Below are 18,911 nucleotides of genomic sequence, written 5' to 3'. Positions count from 1 at the left end.
GCATATTAGGTACAATATTAAGGGTTGCATTTAACAATTTATTTTATTTTATTAGACATGTTTCTGACATAGATATATATTTTCAAACTTTTTAGCTATTTTTTAAAACAATACTTTCATCTTAAACTTAAACGTTTTCCCAAAAAGGGAATAAATCAAATTATACACCAAAACTAGTATAAAAGTAGAACAATTTATCAAGTCGAGTCCACATATAATTACAAAGCACACATTTAATCCAAAACTATGAATTCAAAGTTTCAAACTCAAGCTTTGACAAACCCAAACTTTATATGTTGACAAACCCAGATAGTCTAAATGGTATAAAATGACGTTCGACCTTTTCGTATGAGTTGAGAATCCAACTTCTAACCTCTGTCCGAGAATATTTACTATTGGTCTAGAGTACGCTGCTTAAATTTACAACTTCATAATATTAACATAGTAACTTATTATAAATTTAAAATAGACTTTAATATAGTTATTATGGGGTTGGATATTGTAAAACAAGTATTAAAGTAAAACAAATAAGATAAGATCTTGACCCTTAGATCATGGTTAAACTGATGCACGAAGATTCACAAAGCAATTGATGTATGATGATTTTTATGATGCACGGTGATTATCACTATAGAAAAACATATTGTTTTATTTGTTTTATATTAATACTTGTTTTATTTTACCTAAAACCTAGTTATTATTATTATTATTATAAGAGAATAAAGTAAAACCCAAAGGAGATAGTATAATAAAGTGGATTGAATGAAGGTGACAAGTGTCATATTTATAGACCTTATATCTATATTCCCTTAAAATCCACTCTTACAACGTAAAAACTAAACCCCTGTTTATCCCTCTTCTGTTTCTCCCTCCAAAACTTCTCCAATGGCGGTTGCAGAGCTAAGTCACGCTTACACCACTCAAACCCACCTCACTAACCCACAATTATTTTCAGCTCATCAGATTTCCCAACATGGCCGATGTCGCCTCAGTTTCCGACATCTTCTTCGTACCCCGACAACAACCTTAATCCGATGTTCTGTTACCTCAGAGTATGTTCTCATCAATCTTTCTTTTACTCTTTTTCTTCTTCTTCTACTATGTATTTTCTTTTTATTGATAAAGTAAGTATTATGCAGCAAAGTTGAAGCACCGGTTGGTATTGATCCAAAACCAAAGAATGAATGCTATGGTGTCTTTTGTCTCACTTATGATCTCAAGGCTGTAAGTTTTTCTTTTTTAAATTATATATGTGTATATATATAACACAGTTTTAGTTCATTTACTTATGTTCTGAGTTTAGATTTGGATACTTCATGCAAGTTTGGACCTATATGTGTATTTTATGTAGTCTTATATGATATTGATGAGGGTTATGTTTATGATTGACATCTATATACAAGTGATCTTAGCTTTTCGGTTGCTTCTTTAGGGTTATATGAAATCTTTAATTGGGATAAGACACAAGTTTCAACTTCAATATAGGCAACCAAATTAAACTGAAGTTGGAAATTATGAACATTTATGTATATAAATTGTATGCTAATTTGAAACCTTCTATTATGCATCTATAATGCATATTGCAACTTTTGAACATGAAAGGTTGCAACTTTTCACTAGAACAGTTATGAAAGTTGTTATAAATGAATAGTCATACCTCTTTCATGGACAAAAAGTAATAAGGGGACAAATTTTGGCGAGATAAAACCGTTACTAAAGCTGGACTCAACGAAGGGCACTGCCCCTTAGATCTTGGCAAGGGGGCTTAACCTCCTTGACCCATTCCTGCCATATAAACGAACATAGAATGAACTCTAAGGAGAATGCACTCCACACTTACTAACTTGTATTAGAACCTAACTCAAAATCCCTTGGTCCCAAGTAAATCACAATTACACAAAACGGCTGATGACGACACTAAAACTACCAACAGATACAAATTGTCACATTAGCAAAAATACCTCCATAAAAATGTAATCTTTAAAACTGGATACACGCAATGAAAGCGTTAAAAGTTCAGCTTAGTAAGCTGCATACATACTTGTATGGTTGTATTACTAATTGTTAAACGTCTATATTAGTAATATATGGTAAACAATAAAAACGTGTTGACCAAAATTTAAGTCATAAATATCAGTAGAGATTATCAATGGATAATTCAATTCAAACTTGACAGGAAATAAAAATTATGGATTCTTTGTTAAACAATCCTAGAACATTTTAACCGGGGGATAATTATAGTAACTGGAACGATTTGGATGCATACATGACCTCATCCATGTACTAGTGATGCAATGGAATACATATTTGGAGCGTATACTTTATTTACAGTCCATCTGCTATCTTGATATTCGCCCTGTTTTTGACCGTCGCACCGAGTTCCTTAAACTTTGATTAAGGCTAAAATGTCAACCCGTTTATATTCTGTTATTGGATAAGTTCTGATGTGTGTTTTTATTGTACATTGTCAGGAAGAACAAACAAAGTCATGGAAGAAAATGATAAATGTGGCAGTTTCAGGGGCTGCTGGGATGATATCAAACCATTTACTCTTCAAGGTAAACTAATTGTATTTTCTCTTTGACACCAAAACATGGGAAAGCAGCATTCGGTCCAGACCTTCTGAGTGCCTTGGTCATGGTTCTTAACCGAAGGAATGATATTTAATCGATTCAAAGTCTTCAACATAGGCAAAGATACAAGTACATGAAACTTGGATTAACATAAAATTTCTAGGACATTATTCTAAACTGTCAAATATCATAAAGATGAGTCTCTTTCAGTTTCCATGTTAGGATATTATCCACCGAGCAATAATTAATGAACAAATTTGTGTTCTCTTTCATCTTTTTACAATGATTGGAAGACGACTAATGACTCATTGTTTAATTGCAGCTTGCATCTGGGGAGGTTTTTGGTCCAGATCAACCTATTGCTCTGAAACTTTTGGGTTCTGAAAGATCATTTGCAGCTCTTGAAGGTAATCACACTCTTATTTTTTATAAACACCATCCTGATATTATGTGATACAATGGTAATAAATAGTAATGCAGGAGTGGCAATGGAACTTGAGGACTCTCTATATCCATTGTTGAGAGAGGTGAGCATTGGGATTGATCCATATGAGGTATTCGAAGATGTAGAATGGGCTCTTCTGATTGGAGCAAAGCCTAGAGGACCTGGAATGGAAAGAGCCGACTTGTTGGACATTAACGGGCAAATATTTGCTGAGCAGGTGTTATTAGCTATTTTTCACTTTGGTAACTCAGAAATACCAATTTTATATTTCAGAACCTTAACTCAATGGAGATATGACAGGGAAAAGCTCTCAATGCCGTTGCTTCACGTAATGTCAAGGTCATGGTGGTGGGCAACCCATGCAATACAAAGTATGGAAAAATAGCTTTTATGCATTAAGACCATTTGTAGTGTATGGATGTCATAACCAAAGTAATAATCTTATTATGCTGTTTGCAGTGCTTTGATCTGTATGAAGAACGCTCCAAACATACCTGCGAAGAATTTTCATGCTTTAACTAGACTAGATGAGAATAGAGCGAAATGCCAGGTATTTCGGTGTTGACAAGAGCTTTAACCAGGTGTTTGAACAGATATGAACTTGTTATTCGTTTTGCAGTTGGCTCTTAAAGCAGGAGTTTTCTATGATAAAGTCTCTAACGTCACCATTTGGGGAAACCACTCAACAACTCAGGTTTTCAAATGCTTTATCTCTTTGTAGTATCGACTATGTTGTTTCCATTTCATGTGATTGATGTAAGTTTTTCAACTTAGGTCCCTGACTTTCTAAATGCTAAAATACATGGAATTCCTGTCCCGGAGGTTATTAGAGATAGGAAATGGTTAGAAGAAGATTTTACTCAAATCGTTCAGACGGTAAGTCTGGCTGATTTAACTATATAGCTGATTGTGCGTTGATAGTTTTTTTCATATATTTTTAATACTAATTGTTGGATTTTTTTTTCTAGAGAGGCGGAGCTCTAATAAAGAAATGGGGAAGATCTTCAGCGGCATCAACTGCTGTTTCTATTGTGGATGCAATAAAGTCTCTTGTAACACCCACACCTGAGGGGGATTGGTTCTCAACTGGAGTAAGTTTTCATTTTTCATATTATACATATATAATCACCTCAAACTTTATACCAGATACTGTACAGAGAAAATGTCTGTTCCTAAAATTTTGAGAGAAGATCCATGTTGATTTTGAAATAAAATAGTTCTAGGTTATACATTAAATGTGAAACTGTGCTATAGAACAAAATAATCATCAAAGTTTTCGCATCTTTCCGTTTTTAAGGTGGCAGTCTCAACTCATATCTCAAACACGTTAAATGGGTGGGCTGGTCAAAAGTCACCTGAAGTGAAACTTTCAGTGCAAACAACCTCTAAGTTAGCGTTATCCAAACCATTACACTATTATTACTTTTTTCATAAACATATCACTATGCGTAAAAAAAGTAAAAATAATGAGTGTTTGCTGGTAGGATTTGCCAGGTGATCTTGGCTACTAGGCTAACTATTTACACTGGGAAAAAATACAGGTTTACACAACTGGAAATCCATATGGAATAGCAGAGGATATTGTTTTCAGCATGCCCTGCAGGTCGAAGGTAAAGTACAAACCAGATTTCTTCATTCATCTCATATAAATTCTCAACTTTGTTAACAAATCAGCTTTGGGTCAGGGTGATGGTGATTACGAGCTTGTTAAAGATGTGATATTCGATGACTATCTCCGTAAAAAAATTAAAAAGGTACCGTAGATATCCAAGTTGAATTTTTATATTCACATTGTGAAGTCCAATGCTAAGTTCAGGTCTAATTATTATTTTCAGTCCGAGGATGAGCTGCTTGCTGAAAAGAAATGTGTAGCACACCTAACGGGAGAGGTGAGTATTGGGATTTTTGCATTGCTGAGGTGGCAAAATAGGCGGGTTGAGTAACGGGTCACAATGGGAAAGTATATATGCATGTCGAAAAGGGTCGGGTCAGGTTGACCCAAATATGCAAAATGGGAAAGTATATATGCATGTCAAAAAGGGTCGGGTCAGGTTGACCCAAGTATGCTTTTTTGAGCACTTTTTGTTTTTGTTCTTTCAATATAACAGAAACTACTATATTACATTACAATAAATATAATGTTAGAACAAACTGGGTTTAGGAGGTTGTAAAGGTTAAAAGTAACACTTTAGGAGAATTTTAGCCCGTTCCCGATAGAGTGTTTAAGTTAGCACTTGGGAAAGATTATCCAATGTCAGCCCATTTATAATTTTATGGGCTGAAATTGGTATCTACTTAGGAGCCTGGACTCTAAAAACTAAATCTGATTGTTTCTCGGTAAAAAAATGGAACTCGATAACTTGGCAGATAATGCTTCTACTTATCTTCCTTTTTCATTATCAAATTTATCAGGGTATTGCTGTCTGTGACCTACCAGAGGATACAATGCTTCCAGGAGAAGTGTAGAACGAGCTAAATACTAGTTACGATCGAAAATTTATCGGGCATACCACCCCAATACTGAGCAGGAAACAGGATTAGAGCCATGTTCCTATTATTGAACATTATAGTTGCCAATAATGAGCGATTATGACACCGAGTAGTTTGAGGTATTTATAATGCTGTCTACAGGTTTTCGTTCATTGTCATCTTGGTCGAACTTGATAAACATGTACACTATGCACTTGCTCATTTGTTCACATAGTTCAATGTAATACATTTGCTTGTTCACGTGAATATGCTTATATATTTCGTCTAAACACAATGAAACAATTATTGCAGTACTTTTTAAGAATTACTACTGTCTACTTGAAACAAATCTTCTGGATATCTATAATCTCTTATAAACATATTGACTTTCTATTTTAGGAATTTTAGTACTTTTTTCAATATTCTCAAACTACCCCTAAGTTAGCCTAACAAATATATTTACAATGGTTAGTTTATGCACCATATTAATTTTTGCATCTAATCTTTGACATATATTTAAAATGATAACCACGGTTGGATACCTCATCGTTACGACATCTCACGCATTATAAAATGTTGTCGCTGCAACGCGCGGGTACCCTTCTAGTAAAGTATAAACTAGAGTACTAATGTACTATACCGATTTGAGTTTTTTTTTTACCCTTCTTCCTTTATATGGAGTTTTTCAAAACCCATTTCAAAGTAGAAAATTAACATTTTTTTTCCGGTGATTTTTTGGCCATCCAATTGTTTACCATCATATCGATGTTCTGAGTCCATAATATGCATGATTTTTTAAACAAGAACCATATCCTTAAACCCAACAACTATATGCAAGTTATATGTCATTTTAAATATGAGAATGACAGGTTTGACTGCAAAAATCAACCTATTCGTGGCTCAGTTACAATTTACAAGACTGATATATATATATATATATATATGAGAAACGTGAGTATGGGGCTGTTATGCCTCCAACTTGGGTGAAAAACCCCTCACATACCAATATTTTAATATTTTGAATAAATGCTTGGCCCCCCATGATTTTTATGGTTTAAAAAAAGGTATGTGAGGGGTTTTCACCCAACTTAGGTGCCTAACAGCCTCATATTCCCTTCCCTCTATATATATATATATATATATATGGAAAAGATAATTTGAGACCAACTAAAAAAAGTCCAAAAAAGGACCATTGATTTTCGTAAGTTACACACCACCATCATGATCTACTACGATATACAAGAATTTTTTTGTAAAAACACTAAGACTTTCCAGCGACGGACCCACAGAAAAATCATGTGTAAGTTAACTTACACATGTATAAGTTACACATGTGTGTAACTTAACTTACACATGATTTTCTGGTGGGCCCGTCGCCGGAAAGTCTTAGTGTTTTTACAAAAAAGTCTTGTAAATCGTAGTAGATGATGATGTACAAAAATCAATGGTCCTAGTTGGTCCTAAAATAAGAGGTGGTTTCAAAATATCTCACCCCTATATATATATGGGAAAATGATTCGTACTGCAGACTTTACCTAAGCTTAGGTACTGCCACATTAAAAAAAGTTACATATTAAACCTTTGAATTTAATAAACATACATAACCCCCCCTAAATTTTACATAAACTCCCCCTAAATTTTACATAATCACCCCCTGTTTTACCTAAGATAGGTACTGCATGCTTTACCTAACCTTTTCTCTATATATATATATATATATATATATATGAAAAAGATAATTTGAGACCAACTAAAAAAAGTTCAAAAAAGGACCATTGATTTTCGTAAGTTACACACCACCATCATGATCTACTACGATATACAAGACTTTTTTGTAAAAACACTAAAGACATTCCAGCGACGGGCCCACAAGAAAATCATGTGTAAGATATAAGTGCAAATTTACTTTTGTTCGTTCATATATATATATGCATAACACCATGTTCTCAACAAAATGTCTCAAGTCAAATAACTGCAGTTGCAACATACTTCCAAAATATATTTCGACTGCCACAATTATTCTCTACTTAGGACCTGCTAAAATACTATGAAAATGAAGCTCAAACTATGGTCAATTCAGGTCATGAACGACCTTGTGCATAACAGACTCCCAATCTTGAAGCTCAAACTAAGTACCAGAATCCACACAAACGCACAGTAAAACCAGCTTCGAGACGAACCAGAACTGGCCTTCTCAACTTGATATGAATTGACAGAATGAACCTTCCTTTGTCCCAAGCCAAATGAAAGAACAATGTTGAGTTGAGTGTGCTTGCCTAACGTTAAGTCGACTGCACCGCCATTGAAGGAGACATTGCTGATACGAATCATACCAGAAGGAACGTTGACCAGATTGGAAGCTTGAGAAGCAGAATCCAAATATTTCGTAGGAAACTCTGATGCAAATGCAGGTGGAGCAGAAATGTTCCCAAGCATGTAACTTGCCTTTTTGAGAAACGGATATGCAATACCTATATACCAAAAAAAAAGGTAAGATTGTGATAACCAGGAACAAATACAACCAACTGAAGGACAAACAAATGTCTATTCACCTGTTCCTTGATCTGGATTCCCTTGCTTTGAAGAGGGGGCAACATCAAGCTTTTGTCCTTCAAAGGGCAGCCTTGCTTCACTCACTTGCTGGTTTCCATTATTCATATTCTAATGATGGAAGAGGGAAAGGCAAAGAGCATACTTTAGTGAAGTATCAATCAAAGCACGTGGCAAAATTTTAATTTATCTCCAACAGGTCAAACTGATTAAAGTAAATTAAAATGACTCCACAGCATACGTGTTGAAGTCAACCGAAGAGTATGTTCCAAGAAAAAAGATTTGTTTTAATTTGATACAAATTTTGATAACATTCCAAAGCCCATTTTGGATGCCAACTATTTATACGATAACTTTAAAGAGAAAGTGTTTCAGGTAAAAGCAAACTCGGACCATAAAAAACACTCATTTTGACCTGCTACCAACCCGCCTTCTCTGAGGCATTCTGCCAACTCTAATCAAAAAGCAAGAAAAGATCATTCTAAACGATAGCACCTCAAGAGTTTGGGATGAGTCGGGGAGAATGTTGTTTCCAAGAGCATAGTTGAAGCTGTCAATATCTGGATTGAATAGAGAGGTATATTCATTGAGTATATCAAGGCCAGAATCTGTCTCCACATCACCCTTAAGATCATCAGCTTCAAAAAATAAGTTTTCATCAAGTGGAAAGTCGCCATTGGTAGCGTCATAGTATGGTTCATCAAGCAAAAAATTTGGGTCAAAATTCAAGTTATTGCTTGGTTCTGAAGTAAATCCATAGTTGACAGACTTGGGTTCCAACCCAGTCTGCACAGGGAGATCAAACGACTTAGAACCATCATATTGGTTAACCTGAGGTTCATATTCACCCACCACATCCACAAAGGAGTTTTGAGAGTCATTAGTCGCATCTGGGGATACATCAGCATAGTCCACATTATCACCCTGATGGAAGCTTGATGGGAGAGGAACATCTTTCTTTGGCAAGTCTGAGTTTAATATCTAAGAGAAAACAAAGAAAGAAAAATGATACTGCTCTCTTAGATTACTTATATTTATATGTTTAAAAATAAAAAAATATATTCATAATAACAAGACATTCATATCTTGCCCCTTTCCTCTAAATTTCCACTGGATTAACAGATCAGCTATCTTTATGCCATTTCATATCTTAATGAAAGAAAGAAAAACAGAAACTTGCTACCAATATGTTTCACTGTATCAGATAAATGAGCCATTCAAGCCAAGCAATTGATATGCAAAGATCCAACAGCCCATCAAAAATTACCAACCAAAATTCTGCTATAAGGTAGAGTAAAACATACTTGATATTTGATAAAAACATGTTTATGTCCATAATTTCAGACAGAAAATGGACAACCTAAAGAAGGTTCTATGCAAGTAAACTGTGAAAAACCATTATGTTCCTGTGTTGTTTTAAATAGAATGACAGAGGAGCAGAAGATTCTGCTTGCCTGCTACTATACACATTTAGAAACTTTATACCAAATCACATGACAGATTGCATACATATATACAGTTCCTGTATGGCATGCATCAGAAGAATTCACTAGCTTACCATGAATTGGTTATCCTCCAAAGGATGGTAAGAAGATTCTAATGAACAACACTATAGACCAAAAGGCAAACGTTTAAAATTTCCAATCGAAGTCCAGTTTGCTAACTTGGCTGTCTCAAGAGATTGAACATTAATGATTAAAAACTTTGAACATAAAACCAAGCTCTGCCAGCTTTACGTTCATAAATGTCATCTATAAGATTTATATGATCTATGGCATCCTGAAGATATATGAGATTAGACAAAAAATGTTGTGATCTCACCAACTTCAAAAGGCAATCCAAAATGAACAGTTAAACATTCAGGTTCTTAAGAAACTGATCGTAACTCCTTTACCATCTTTTTTGTGAGGATGGCACCCTCCGAAAAGATAATGAAAATTAACATGTCGTAATAACATAATACAACCTAACCAAAATAAAAAACTCTCAAAAAAAAAAAAAACCTTAAGTCAGTCTATTAAACCCCGTACTTACTGAAACTGAAACACAAAAGGGTGCAAACCTGTGCGATTTCATCAGCATCCAGATAGGAATCCATATCAGCAGGTAATTCTGCAATGCAGCCTTCTTGTTTGGGGATGAATATTGTCTCGTCATCTTCCCATTCTTCCTCAATGAATGGTGCCCCGTATTTTTCACCATTCTTAGGTCCAGAACCACTTTTGTGAAAGATCCTACACAGAACAAACCCATCCTGCAAGTCCAATGTATAAGAGGACATAACAACACGATCAAAGATCATATGCATAAGAGCTTAATAACATCATAAGTTCATAACATATGAAAACAAAAAAAATGAGAAAACTAGTAGCATCTAGAACTTCCGGCTATCCAGTTTCACACATCAGTCTCGTTCTGGAATCCAACAACGCATCAAAACTTACAGCTACATTTAATTCTCACCTGTAAAATACCAGCTTTTTCAAGTTCCTGATCAACAAGCCGATATTCATGCATAACCCAGTTAGTCCTTTCACCTTTTGGGGCCCGTCCAATATGATAGACCAACGTTTTCTTCATCCCAACCGTTTGAGTTCTATGGTAAACAGTTCGGTCCTTTCCGGTGGTCTTCCAGTACCCCTTCTCTGTAGCACGGTTAGTCCGGCATCCATTCCCATACTTCTTATCAAGCATGCTGAAGAAATACCATTCCAGATCTCTAGTCTTCAACCTCGACAGACCTATAATCCAATATTGATGAAATAACACAAGCAAAGGCGTTATAATTCATCATACAATTACATTATCTACATGTATAATAACTAACAATAAGGAAGCTCAATTTCATAAAAGCATAATATTTAAGACGTCAACAATACAAAAAAATATCAACTGCTGGAGTGATGAATTTACCATACAACCCTAAAAAACACAATCAACACCACCAACTGTGACGTTACAATCTTTTACATATGTAAAACGATTAACAATCATGAAACAGAATTTCATAAAACACCATCTTTAAACTACTAAAAACAAAGCAGTACAACTACTATAGTAATAGACTAATAGATACAGTATATCACAGAACCCATCTTTACAGAAACCAAAGCCGTATTTGATCAAAGTAGCTGGAGCTAAAAGCTTGCAACTTTTTCCTAACGTTTCCTTCGGTAGCTTCTATTTAAACACTTTTAGGATCGGCAACATTTTTTCCTAAAAGCTGCATCCTAAGTCCTAACAATACATTTATTCACTAAAAAAACATTATTTTTATAAATACCAAAATCCTTAAACTCCTAAAAGGCCTTCTTATACATTTAACAAATAATACCAAACATTCTAACATTACAAGATACACACATATATACAAGCATAAATTTATATATACACACAATGTATACAAACATAAATGCATAAACACACATATATATACAAAAAAATAACAAACAAGATCCTAACTTTCACAAAGCAATCTCATTATACAACAAAACCCACATCAATACAAGTCCAAAACTTACAAATCCATATAATAAACTAAAAAAATACCCAAAAAAAAATATAAAAAATTCACCAAGAAAATTTCAAAAAAAAAAAAGAAAGAAAAAAAGACCTGGAAGATCCCAAGGCTCGACTTTATAAACATCAATATCAGAAATCGCATCAACACGAAAAGGTCTACCGCAAACCTTACGCCTTAAATAATATCTAACAAGTTCTTCATCTGTCGGATGAAACCTGAATCCTGGAGCAAGTGATGACGACCCTCCTCCTACTGCTGCTGCTGTATCTATCGCTACACGTGCCATGAAAAAGATTTGAATTTTGATTGTATAATTAATATTAGAAAGGAAAATTAATTTAGGGTTTTAATTAGGGTTTCGAAATTGAGTTTGTGACATCCTGTTTTTTTGGGGGAAAATTTAATTTTCGTGAATGATATACATATATATGTTTTATTTTATTTTATTATTATTTTATTATTATGGGATAAGTTTTGGTAGTTGTTGTATATGGCAAGAGTTTTGCTGATATTGGAAATTTCTCACTTTAATATGACACGTCTTTTATTTTGACTTGGAATATGCATGCCGACTCATTTAAAATTGATTATTGATTATTATTATTAAAATAGAAAAGGATATTTACATTATGAAAAATTTTGTTACTATAAGTTTTACATTAATCTCATTGTTAGAAGTATGTAATTTTGTAAATTTATTCATTTATATCTATAAAAAAGGATGTCATAAACGCAATTACGAATCGATCTAGGATAAAAATTACATGTGTTCAATTACAATTTTTTTAAAGTGCTTCAAAATATTTACTTTATAATTACATAGATCTAAAGTTTTTAAATTACATGTGCTTAAACATTATTTTTCATCTATTTGTCGGCTATTTTTTTATTTAAATATGCTCGCAATAGGGTATTTAGTTTAGATTGTCTTAACCGACGCTAACGAGCCTCTTTACCCTCAATACCTTATAGGAAGAGAAACCCCAAAATAAACCGTCCAAAGACAAGACATTTAATTATGTCGAATCAATGTTGTTCCTGAAGCTATACATATTTTAAAAACCCTTTTTTCGTATATATAATAAAAGCTTCAAACATCTTGAGTGTTTGGCAAGAAAGAAAGGAAAACAAAGAGTAAAATAAAGATGCTTGCTTATTTATATATTCTTTCTTAGATTAGAAAAAGTAAAGCCTTCAACATGTAAGGTTGGTTACCTAAGTACGAAAGTAACATGTGATTGGTTCTTAAAAACAAGTATAATTTGGTTCGACTGAATTTAACTAGTACAAGACCAAACTTTGATCCGACTTTCAATAAATTCTTAATTTCATACATAGTTTTCGACCCGTCTTGATTCGGGTCAAAAACTAGTCAAGAATAAATAAAAATTACTTAAAAAGTTTACTTTATTTATAAAGATCGATTCGTGACTTGTAAGAGTATAAGAAGTCTGATTCCATCTCACATATATATTGCATGGCGTTTTAGGTTAAAAGTGCAATAACCTTGTCATATGTTGTTGGGGAAATTCGTGAATAACGAACAGATAACCGGATATAATCAAACTCTGAAAGGCGTGTAATCACTTTCAGATTGAATCAATTTGGCTGTTCACCCAAACTATTCAATCGGATACAATTCAGAGAATTAAGAACGTTTTGTGTGTTTATTATTTGAGAGAAAAGAACCAGAAAGAAAGCAGAAAAGAGAATGACCAGAAATCTTGTTACTGGGTGTATAAATCCACCAAAACGGCAGTTATTTGCAAGGTTTCAAAATTGCCATTTTTAGTCCCTCAGCTCAACCCTAGCCAGGGGCTCGGCCCCTTGGACCCTGCCAGGGGCTGCCGCCCCTTAGACCCCGCTCCTAGGGGCGCTGCCCCCGGACCCCCGTACCTTAAGGTCATAATAAATTCAAATAGGCGTGCATTCCGCACCACCAATCCTATATGATGTATTATTATGACAATACTGATCAAACAAGTTTACCCAATTACACTAAAATATTCAACACATGTTTTATAGCAATAAATCAAAATGATGAATAAGCTAGATTATCTATTTGATCACCAAGAAGATAAATACATATTAAATTATTAACAGCTCTACATTTCCCTTCGAACTGTTTTGCAATATTGTCATCGTGTCATATTTTCTGAATCTGCATAAAGATTAGCATATGATAGGGTTTTCAATACTCAGACATTACTCGAAACTCTACCTATAACCAACATTGATTATTTGGCTACGGCCATGAATTTGTTAAAGCTTTGACATCAAATTTGTTAAAGCTTCTGATGGTGTCAAGTGGAAGTTTATTTTCGACAATATGAAGCAAATGAGTTAGAAAAGAAATGGCGAAATTTGAATTAAGGGTGTCTTTTTACAACTTTGGTATCCTTCCATATTGTTCAGCTTTACCCCTACGGTCCTACTCATGAATTTTGAATGTAAACGTAAAGGGTGTGAAAAAGGGGCTTTTATCTTTCGGTTTCTATTCTCGAAGCAAGTTTAAAGTATTGTGCTGACTGACTGAACGTAATCTAATACACAAAGGATGATGATTCTGACTCGCCGTCCAACTAAGCCTTCATAGTGTCCAGCTAAATTATTGCAAAGAAACATGTTACACGCATCAAGAAACGCACTAAATAGTACAGAGTTCCGGCATAAACATTTGCTACGCGAAACCAACTTCAGGTCCTAAACATTAAAAGATCAAAAGCCGGATACAATACAAGTAGTCTGACAACTTTATTTAACTAGACTCAAAGACAAGCCATTATCAAAGCCAGGCCAAAAGTTTCTTACGATACATGCTACACGTTTCAGAAAAACACACACCTCTACCTAGCCGCTGGTTCTGAACCCACCATTCTCTTTGCTCGAAGCCTCGACCCGTGACTGAAGAATGTCGATCATGGCTTGGGCCCGCATCACCTCAATCTTTAAGGTCTCTTTCTCCATTGAAACATTAAGAATCTCATTCTCCAAGTTACTTATGAATTTCAAATAACCTGGTGGAACGGATTTCTCGAGTGTTGCAGCATCAAAAGATGGCAAGACGGTTGGCGGGTGACATTCTTTGGCTTCGATTGACTCGAGTAGAGGGAACTCCAAGAGTTCCCTTCTTGGATCTTGACTAGTAGTAGTAGAATCTTCTGAACCATTTGCATTGCTACAGTTCGGATCACTAACCTTTGATCTTTTGTTATGGAACAAAGAGAATGTTTCGAGCTCGGGTTCACCATTTAAAACACGGTCTTCCGATCTTTCCCTCTTGCAAACAAACGGAATGGTTTGTGGATCCTCGGTTTGGTCAAGGATCTTCTTGGCAGACGTTTCCTGAAAAACAAGCTCATTGTTAGCTATAATTACCACCTGAGAATTTGGTTAAGGTTGAGCCATCAGGTTATACAGTCTTCAATTTTACGTGTCAGACCAAACCTAACCATGAGGCTAAGCTTACACGGAGCACACAACACCTATTCCAAACATAATGCAATCCGCCAAGATACATAAAGGACACGAATTCCCAGAAACATCTAGTACTCTCCATAAAATTATAGTATTTAGATAAAAAAATTTAACAAAAACCTTGAAGTGGATCATTATCTTGTAGAGATTTCTTAGTAGAGACTAGAGACACCTACATACAATTACATGCCTAGAATTTTCAAGTAACCCAAATAATTCGACAAACGATATACGAGTAATATTTTATATGACATTCTTCTACTCAAGTCCTTTGAGTTGTGTTTACAAGCTGTAAAACCAACGCATAAACATAAATCATTGACATTAATCTTGTATATCAGTAAACTGTTAAACCAGGACAATCCAAGATTAACTCATCAAATACACAATCTTACGACACTGTGGACACCATACAGCAGTAACTTTCACCACACAAAATTTGGTCAATGACTATCAAAACAGTGTATTAAGACATGGATTTTAGTTTGTCCTTCCAAACCTTTTATGGTTCTTTCCTATTACCAAGCTTATCATTTTTGCTTACAAATATGAACTTTGCATGTTTCCTTTACAAAAGATATTATTCCATATTCTTCCATCTATATATAACAAAAGAAGAACAATTCATAGTTCGTTTGTAATACCCTTGGTTCATGTTTGATCGAAGCAACTTACATGATATGATGATTCAATTTTATTTATGACCCAAAGAATAAAAATATACCACATAGCCAATCAGCTAAACCATAGCCGACCTGTTTGGTTTGTTTTCATATGCTTCATTATTCCGTTTTGATAGCTTAAATCTGACCTAAAAGCCTGAACAGGACCCTCAAACTCCCAGAAGCCATAAGCCCACAAGATAACACCTCTATAAAGCCTTAATCATGTATTGAAAATTAAAAAAAGAAAGAAAAAATAAAGAGAAGAGAAAGGGACAAGCAATACCTGCACAATGTCATTTCCTTCGGCACGAGTCTCATCACCATTGGTCATATCATCATCGGCTTCACCACCAGGAATCATGAGGGCTGTATCATCGGTCCATTCTTCCTCAAGAAATGGTGCATAACGGTCCCCATTTGGTGGCCCTAACCCACTCTTTTGGAAAATCCTGCATAACACAAATGAATCCTTTTCCCCACCACCCCACAACAACAATCAACCAATTAGTTCATGTCCCAAAATGGGAATGGTTGCTTTATAATCATTAATGCTTCAAACCTGTGTTACTCCAACACGTAGCAATTCATGATCCAAAAGCCGATACTCATGCATGACCCAATTCGTCCGTTTTCCATCAGGGGCTCGACCACTATGGAACACAAGTGTTTTCTTCATCCCTATGGTCTCTGATTTATGGCGTACTGATCGATCCTTTCCAGTTGCCTTCCAATACCCCTTTCCGGTGGCACGATTCAACCGTGAACCATTTCCATACTTCCTATCTACAGGGCTAAAAAAGTACCATTCTTGATCTCTTGTCTTCAAAGATGAAAAGTCTAAAACAAGCCATAGAAATGACAGAAGATCAGCAAAATTTATCTTTAACATATAATCCATATATGCAAATTGTGTAAGCTTTTCATCAAGGTACACAACTAATACAAAGTATATTACTACATATATACTAATGTCCCTCCATTTTCTTAACAAGTTTGCACCTTTTGTCTCTTGTTACCTTTATTTTCATAATCTCATTCATGTGTTCTTCAACTGTATGCTTAATCTCCAGTATTCCTAAACAAGTTTTCACCTTTTTACACCAAATTTTTTTTCATTGTTTCAAACTCATCCACTTGTCCTCAGCTACACTTAAATTCTTCAACTTTATCCATATTTTCACATATTCTTAAAGTCAATCATTTCTCCAATAATTTCAAGATATAATTTTTAATTCATATTCAATTATATACTACATGAAATGAAATGAAAACATTCTCAAATTCTTCAATCAGTAATTAAATCTTTTTTTATGGCAAGTTCACATCTTTTTTCATTAAAGATTAAAACTTTATCATAATTAAGTAATTATAAACAAAATAAAATCACACCCACCAAAAATTAACAAAACAACAAAATAATTAAATAATTTATACCGGCAAGTTCCCATGGCTCAGATTTATAAACATCAATTTCAGTCACAGCTTGAAACCGGAAAGATTTCCCACATGCCTTTCGCCGGAGATAATACATCACAAGTTCCTCATCTGTCGGATGAAACCGGAAGCCAGGTGCAAGTGACGTCGGCGGCGGCGGTGGTGGCGGCGGCTGAGGGGTCACCGCAGCTGGTGCCGGCGAAGCTACACCAATAATTTCATGACCCATATTTGATTTTTCCCGATCTATATAATAGAAGTTGCAGTTGTGGGTGTTATTACAAAAAGTGGATATATATAAATATATAAAATTAATAATAAAAAAAGAGCCATGGATTGGATTGTAGATGAAGTAAATAAGTTGGGGGGATATGAATTGCCCGTGAGTTAAGAAACCTCTGATCAATGGATGGATGGATGGATGGCTTGATAGACACGGAAATCGAAAACGCAAGTAAAGAAAAAGATATATATACACAAAAAAAAAAAAAAAAAAAAAAAATGTGGGTGTATCTATTTGAGTGGTGCTCTTTACTTCTTTGGTAGGTTTTTCTTTTTTCCCTTTCAATTTGGGATTTTCTTGATAAGATTTGGTTAGTAAAATGTTTTTTTACTAAAGTTATCGTTGTTCCTAGGGGTTTCTTTAAGAAGAAGAAAGTTATAAAGATCTTACTTGTTTCGTTTATAAGTTACTTTTGATTTTGATATTAAGATTGTATTTATTTATAAATAATGTAATAATAGTATATGTAAATAAAATATTAATGGATTTTGCCAAACAAAACATAAATTATTATTTCTTTTATCAAAATGCATTAAATAATTGTACGCTTAGATTAAAATTCAGTGAATGAATTATTGATTTGGAAAAATATATATATTTTTTTTCAAAGCTTCTAAAGATTTTATCTAGTGTTTTCTAACCTTAATTATAATATCAAAATCTTTAACATAATGTATTGATTTTCTTTCTATCTCTGTATAAAAGCATTGGTTATTATACAAATTCATCGGTGAAATTATTTTAAAAGGAAGAGCGAGGTAACTGGTAATAAGGATTGTAAAATGATTATCATTTTTTTTAAATTCTTTTGAAATGTTTGTAACCTAGACAAATATCATTTGGGAAATGATCAATCCTTCTAACTCATCCTCCTAATAATCTTCTTAATACCTTAACTCATTGCCAAGTGTAATCCACTAATTTTATCTCATAATCTCATCCTTTGATTACAACATGTGTCATGATCATATAATTTAAAGGATTTTTAAGAGGATAAATTAGGAAGATTGATCATTTTCCCATATCATAAAACTTGTTTGCGTAAAACTTATAATAATCAACAAAAGCACTTGCAAATGAAAGATAATAAATATAGGTTATAAACTCGACATGACGTTTTGTCGATCCCTTGTTTGAAAAGTTATAGATAAACTTTAGGAAAATGCTAAACAAAGCCCTTAGGGCTTCACTTAACGTGCATAAAAAGATTGTACATTTTCATATTAAAACCCCACCCCCTGAACTTTATTGTAAGTGTACAACTAATTAATGCAGTTTAACGAAAGTCCTTAAGAATTCGTTTAACAAAACCCCTAAACTCTAACATAAATAATCCTTTTTACCCAAAATAAATATAAAAGTCAGACATAGATCGTAACTATAGTTATATCCAAAAGTCAAGTTACATCCTTATTTATCAGAAATAGCAATCTTTTCTGACTAGATAAGGATTACACTTAGTCCTTTATTTTTAACGCCCGTCAATTTTTAT

General features: G+C 34.1%; 3 protein-coding genes across 3 annotated transcripts; 1 reads left to right on the top strand and 2 right to left on the bottom strand.

Moving 5' to 3' along the window:
• Positions 1 to 812: 812 nt before the first annotated feature.
• Positions 813 to 5,754, top strand: LOC122600620 (malate dehydrogenase [NADP], chloroplastic). Its single transcript, XM_043773367.1, has 14 exons — positions 813 to 1,052; positions 1,140 to 1,224; positions 2,472 to 2,558; positions 2,896 to 2,980; positions 3,054 to 3,235; positions 3,319 to 3,389; positions 3,478 to 3,568; positions 3,638 to 3,712; positions 3,793 to 3,894; positions 3,987 to 4,109; positions 4,560 to 4,628; positions 4,704 to 4,772; positions 4,854 to 4,907; positions 5,431 to 5,754. The coding sequence occupies exons 1-14, from the start codon at positions 886 to 888 to the stop codon at positions 5,482 to 5,484; spliced, it is 1,314 nt and encodes a 437-aa protein (XP_043629302.1). The 5' UTR covers positions 813 to 885; the 3' UTR covers positions 5,485 to 5,754.
• Positions 5,755 to 7,378: 1,624 nt separating this feature from the next.
• LOC122582547 (NAC domain-containing protein 53-like) lies at positions 7,379 to 11,968 on the bottom strand. The gene is made up of 6 exons (XM_043754955.1): positions 11,651 to 11,968; positions 10,501 to 10,778; positions 10,100 to 10,291; positions 8,533 to 9,018; positions 8,040 to 8,148; positions 7,379 to 7,958 (listed from the first exon to the last, which is right to left on the bottom strand). The coding sequence occupies exons 1-6, from the start codon at positions 11,844 to 11,846 to the stop codon at positions 7,564 to 7,566; spliced, it is 1,656 nt and encodes a 551-aa protein (XP_043610890.1). The 5' UTR covers positions 11,847 to 11,968; the 3' UTR covers positions 7,379 to 7,563.
• A 2,169-nt stretch (positions 11,969 to 14,137) lies between these two features.
• Positions 14,138 to 17,586, bottom strand: LOC122582557 (NAC domain containing protein 52-like). The gene is made up of 4 exons (XM_043754967.1): positions 17,137 to 17,586; positions 16,262 to 16,539; positions 15,986 to 16,171; positions 14,138 to 14,905 (listed from the first exon to the last, which is right to left on the bottom strand). Exons 1-4 carry the CDS (start codon positions 17,363 to 17,365, stop codon positions 14,411 to 14,413), a joined length of 1,188 nt encoding a protein of 395 aa, XP_043610902.1. The 5' UTR covers positions 17,366 to 17,586; the 3' UTR covers positions 14,138 to 14,410.
• Between the last annotated feature and the right edge of the window lie 1,325 nt (positions 17,587 to 18,911).

This window comes from Erigeron canadensis, chromosome 1, assembly GCF_010389155.1.
Source record: "Erigeron canadensis isolate Cc75 chromosome 1, C_canadensis_v1, whole genome shotgun sequence".
In the NCBI taxonomy this organism is placed as follows: Eukaryota; Viridiplantae; Streptophyta; class Magnoliopsida; order Asterales; family Asteraceae; genus Erigeron; species Erigeron canadensis.
This window is presented reverse-complemented; position numbering and strand designations above follow the sequence as displayed.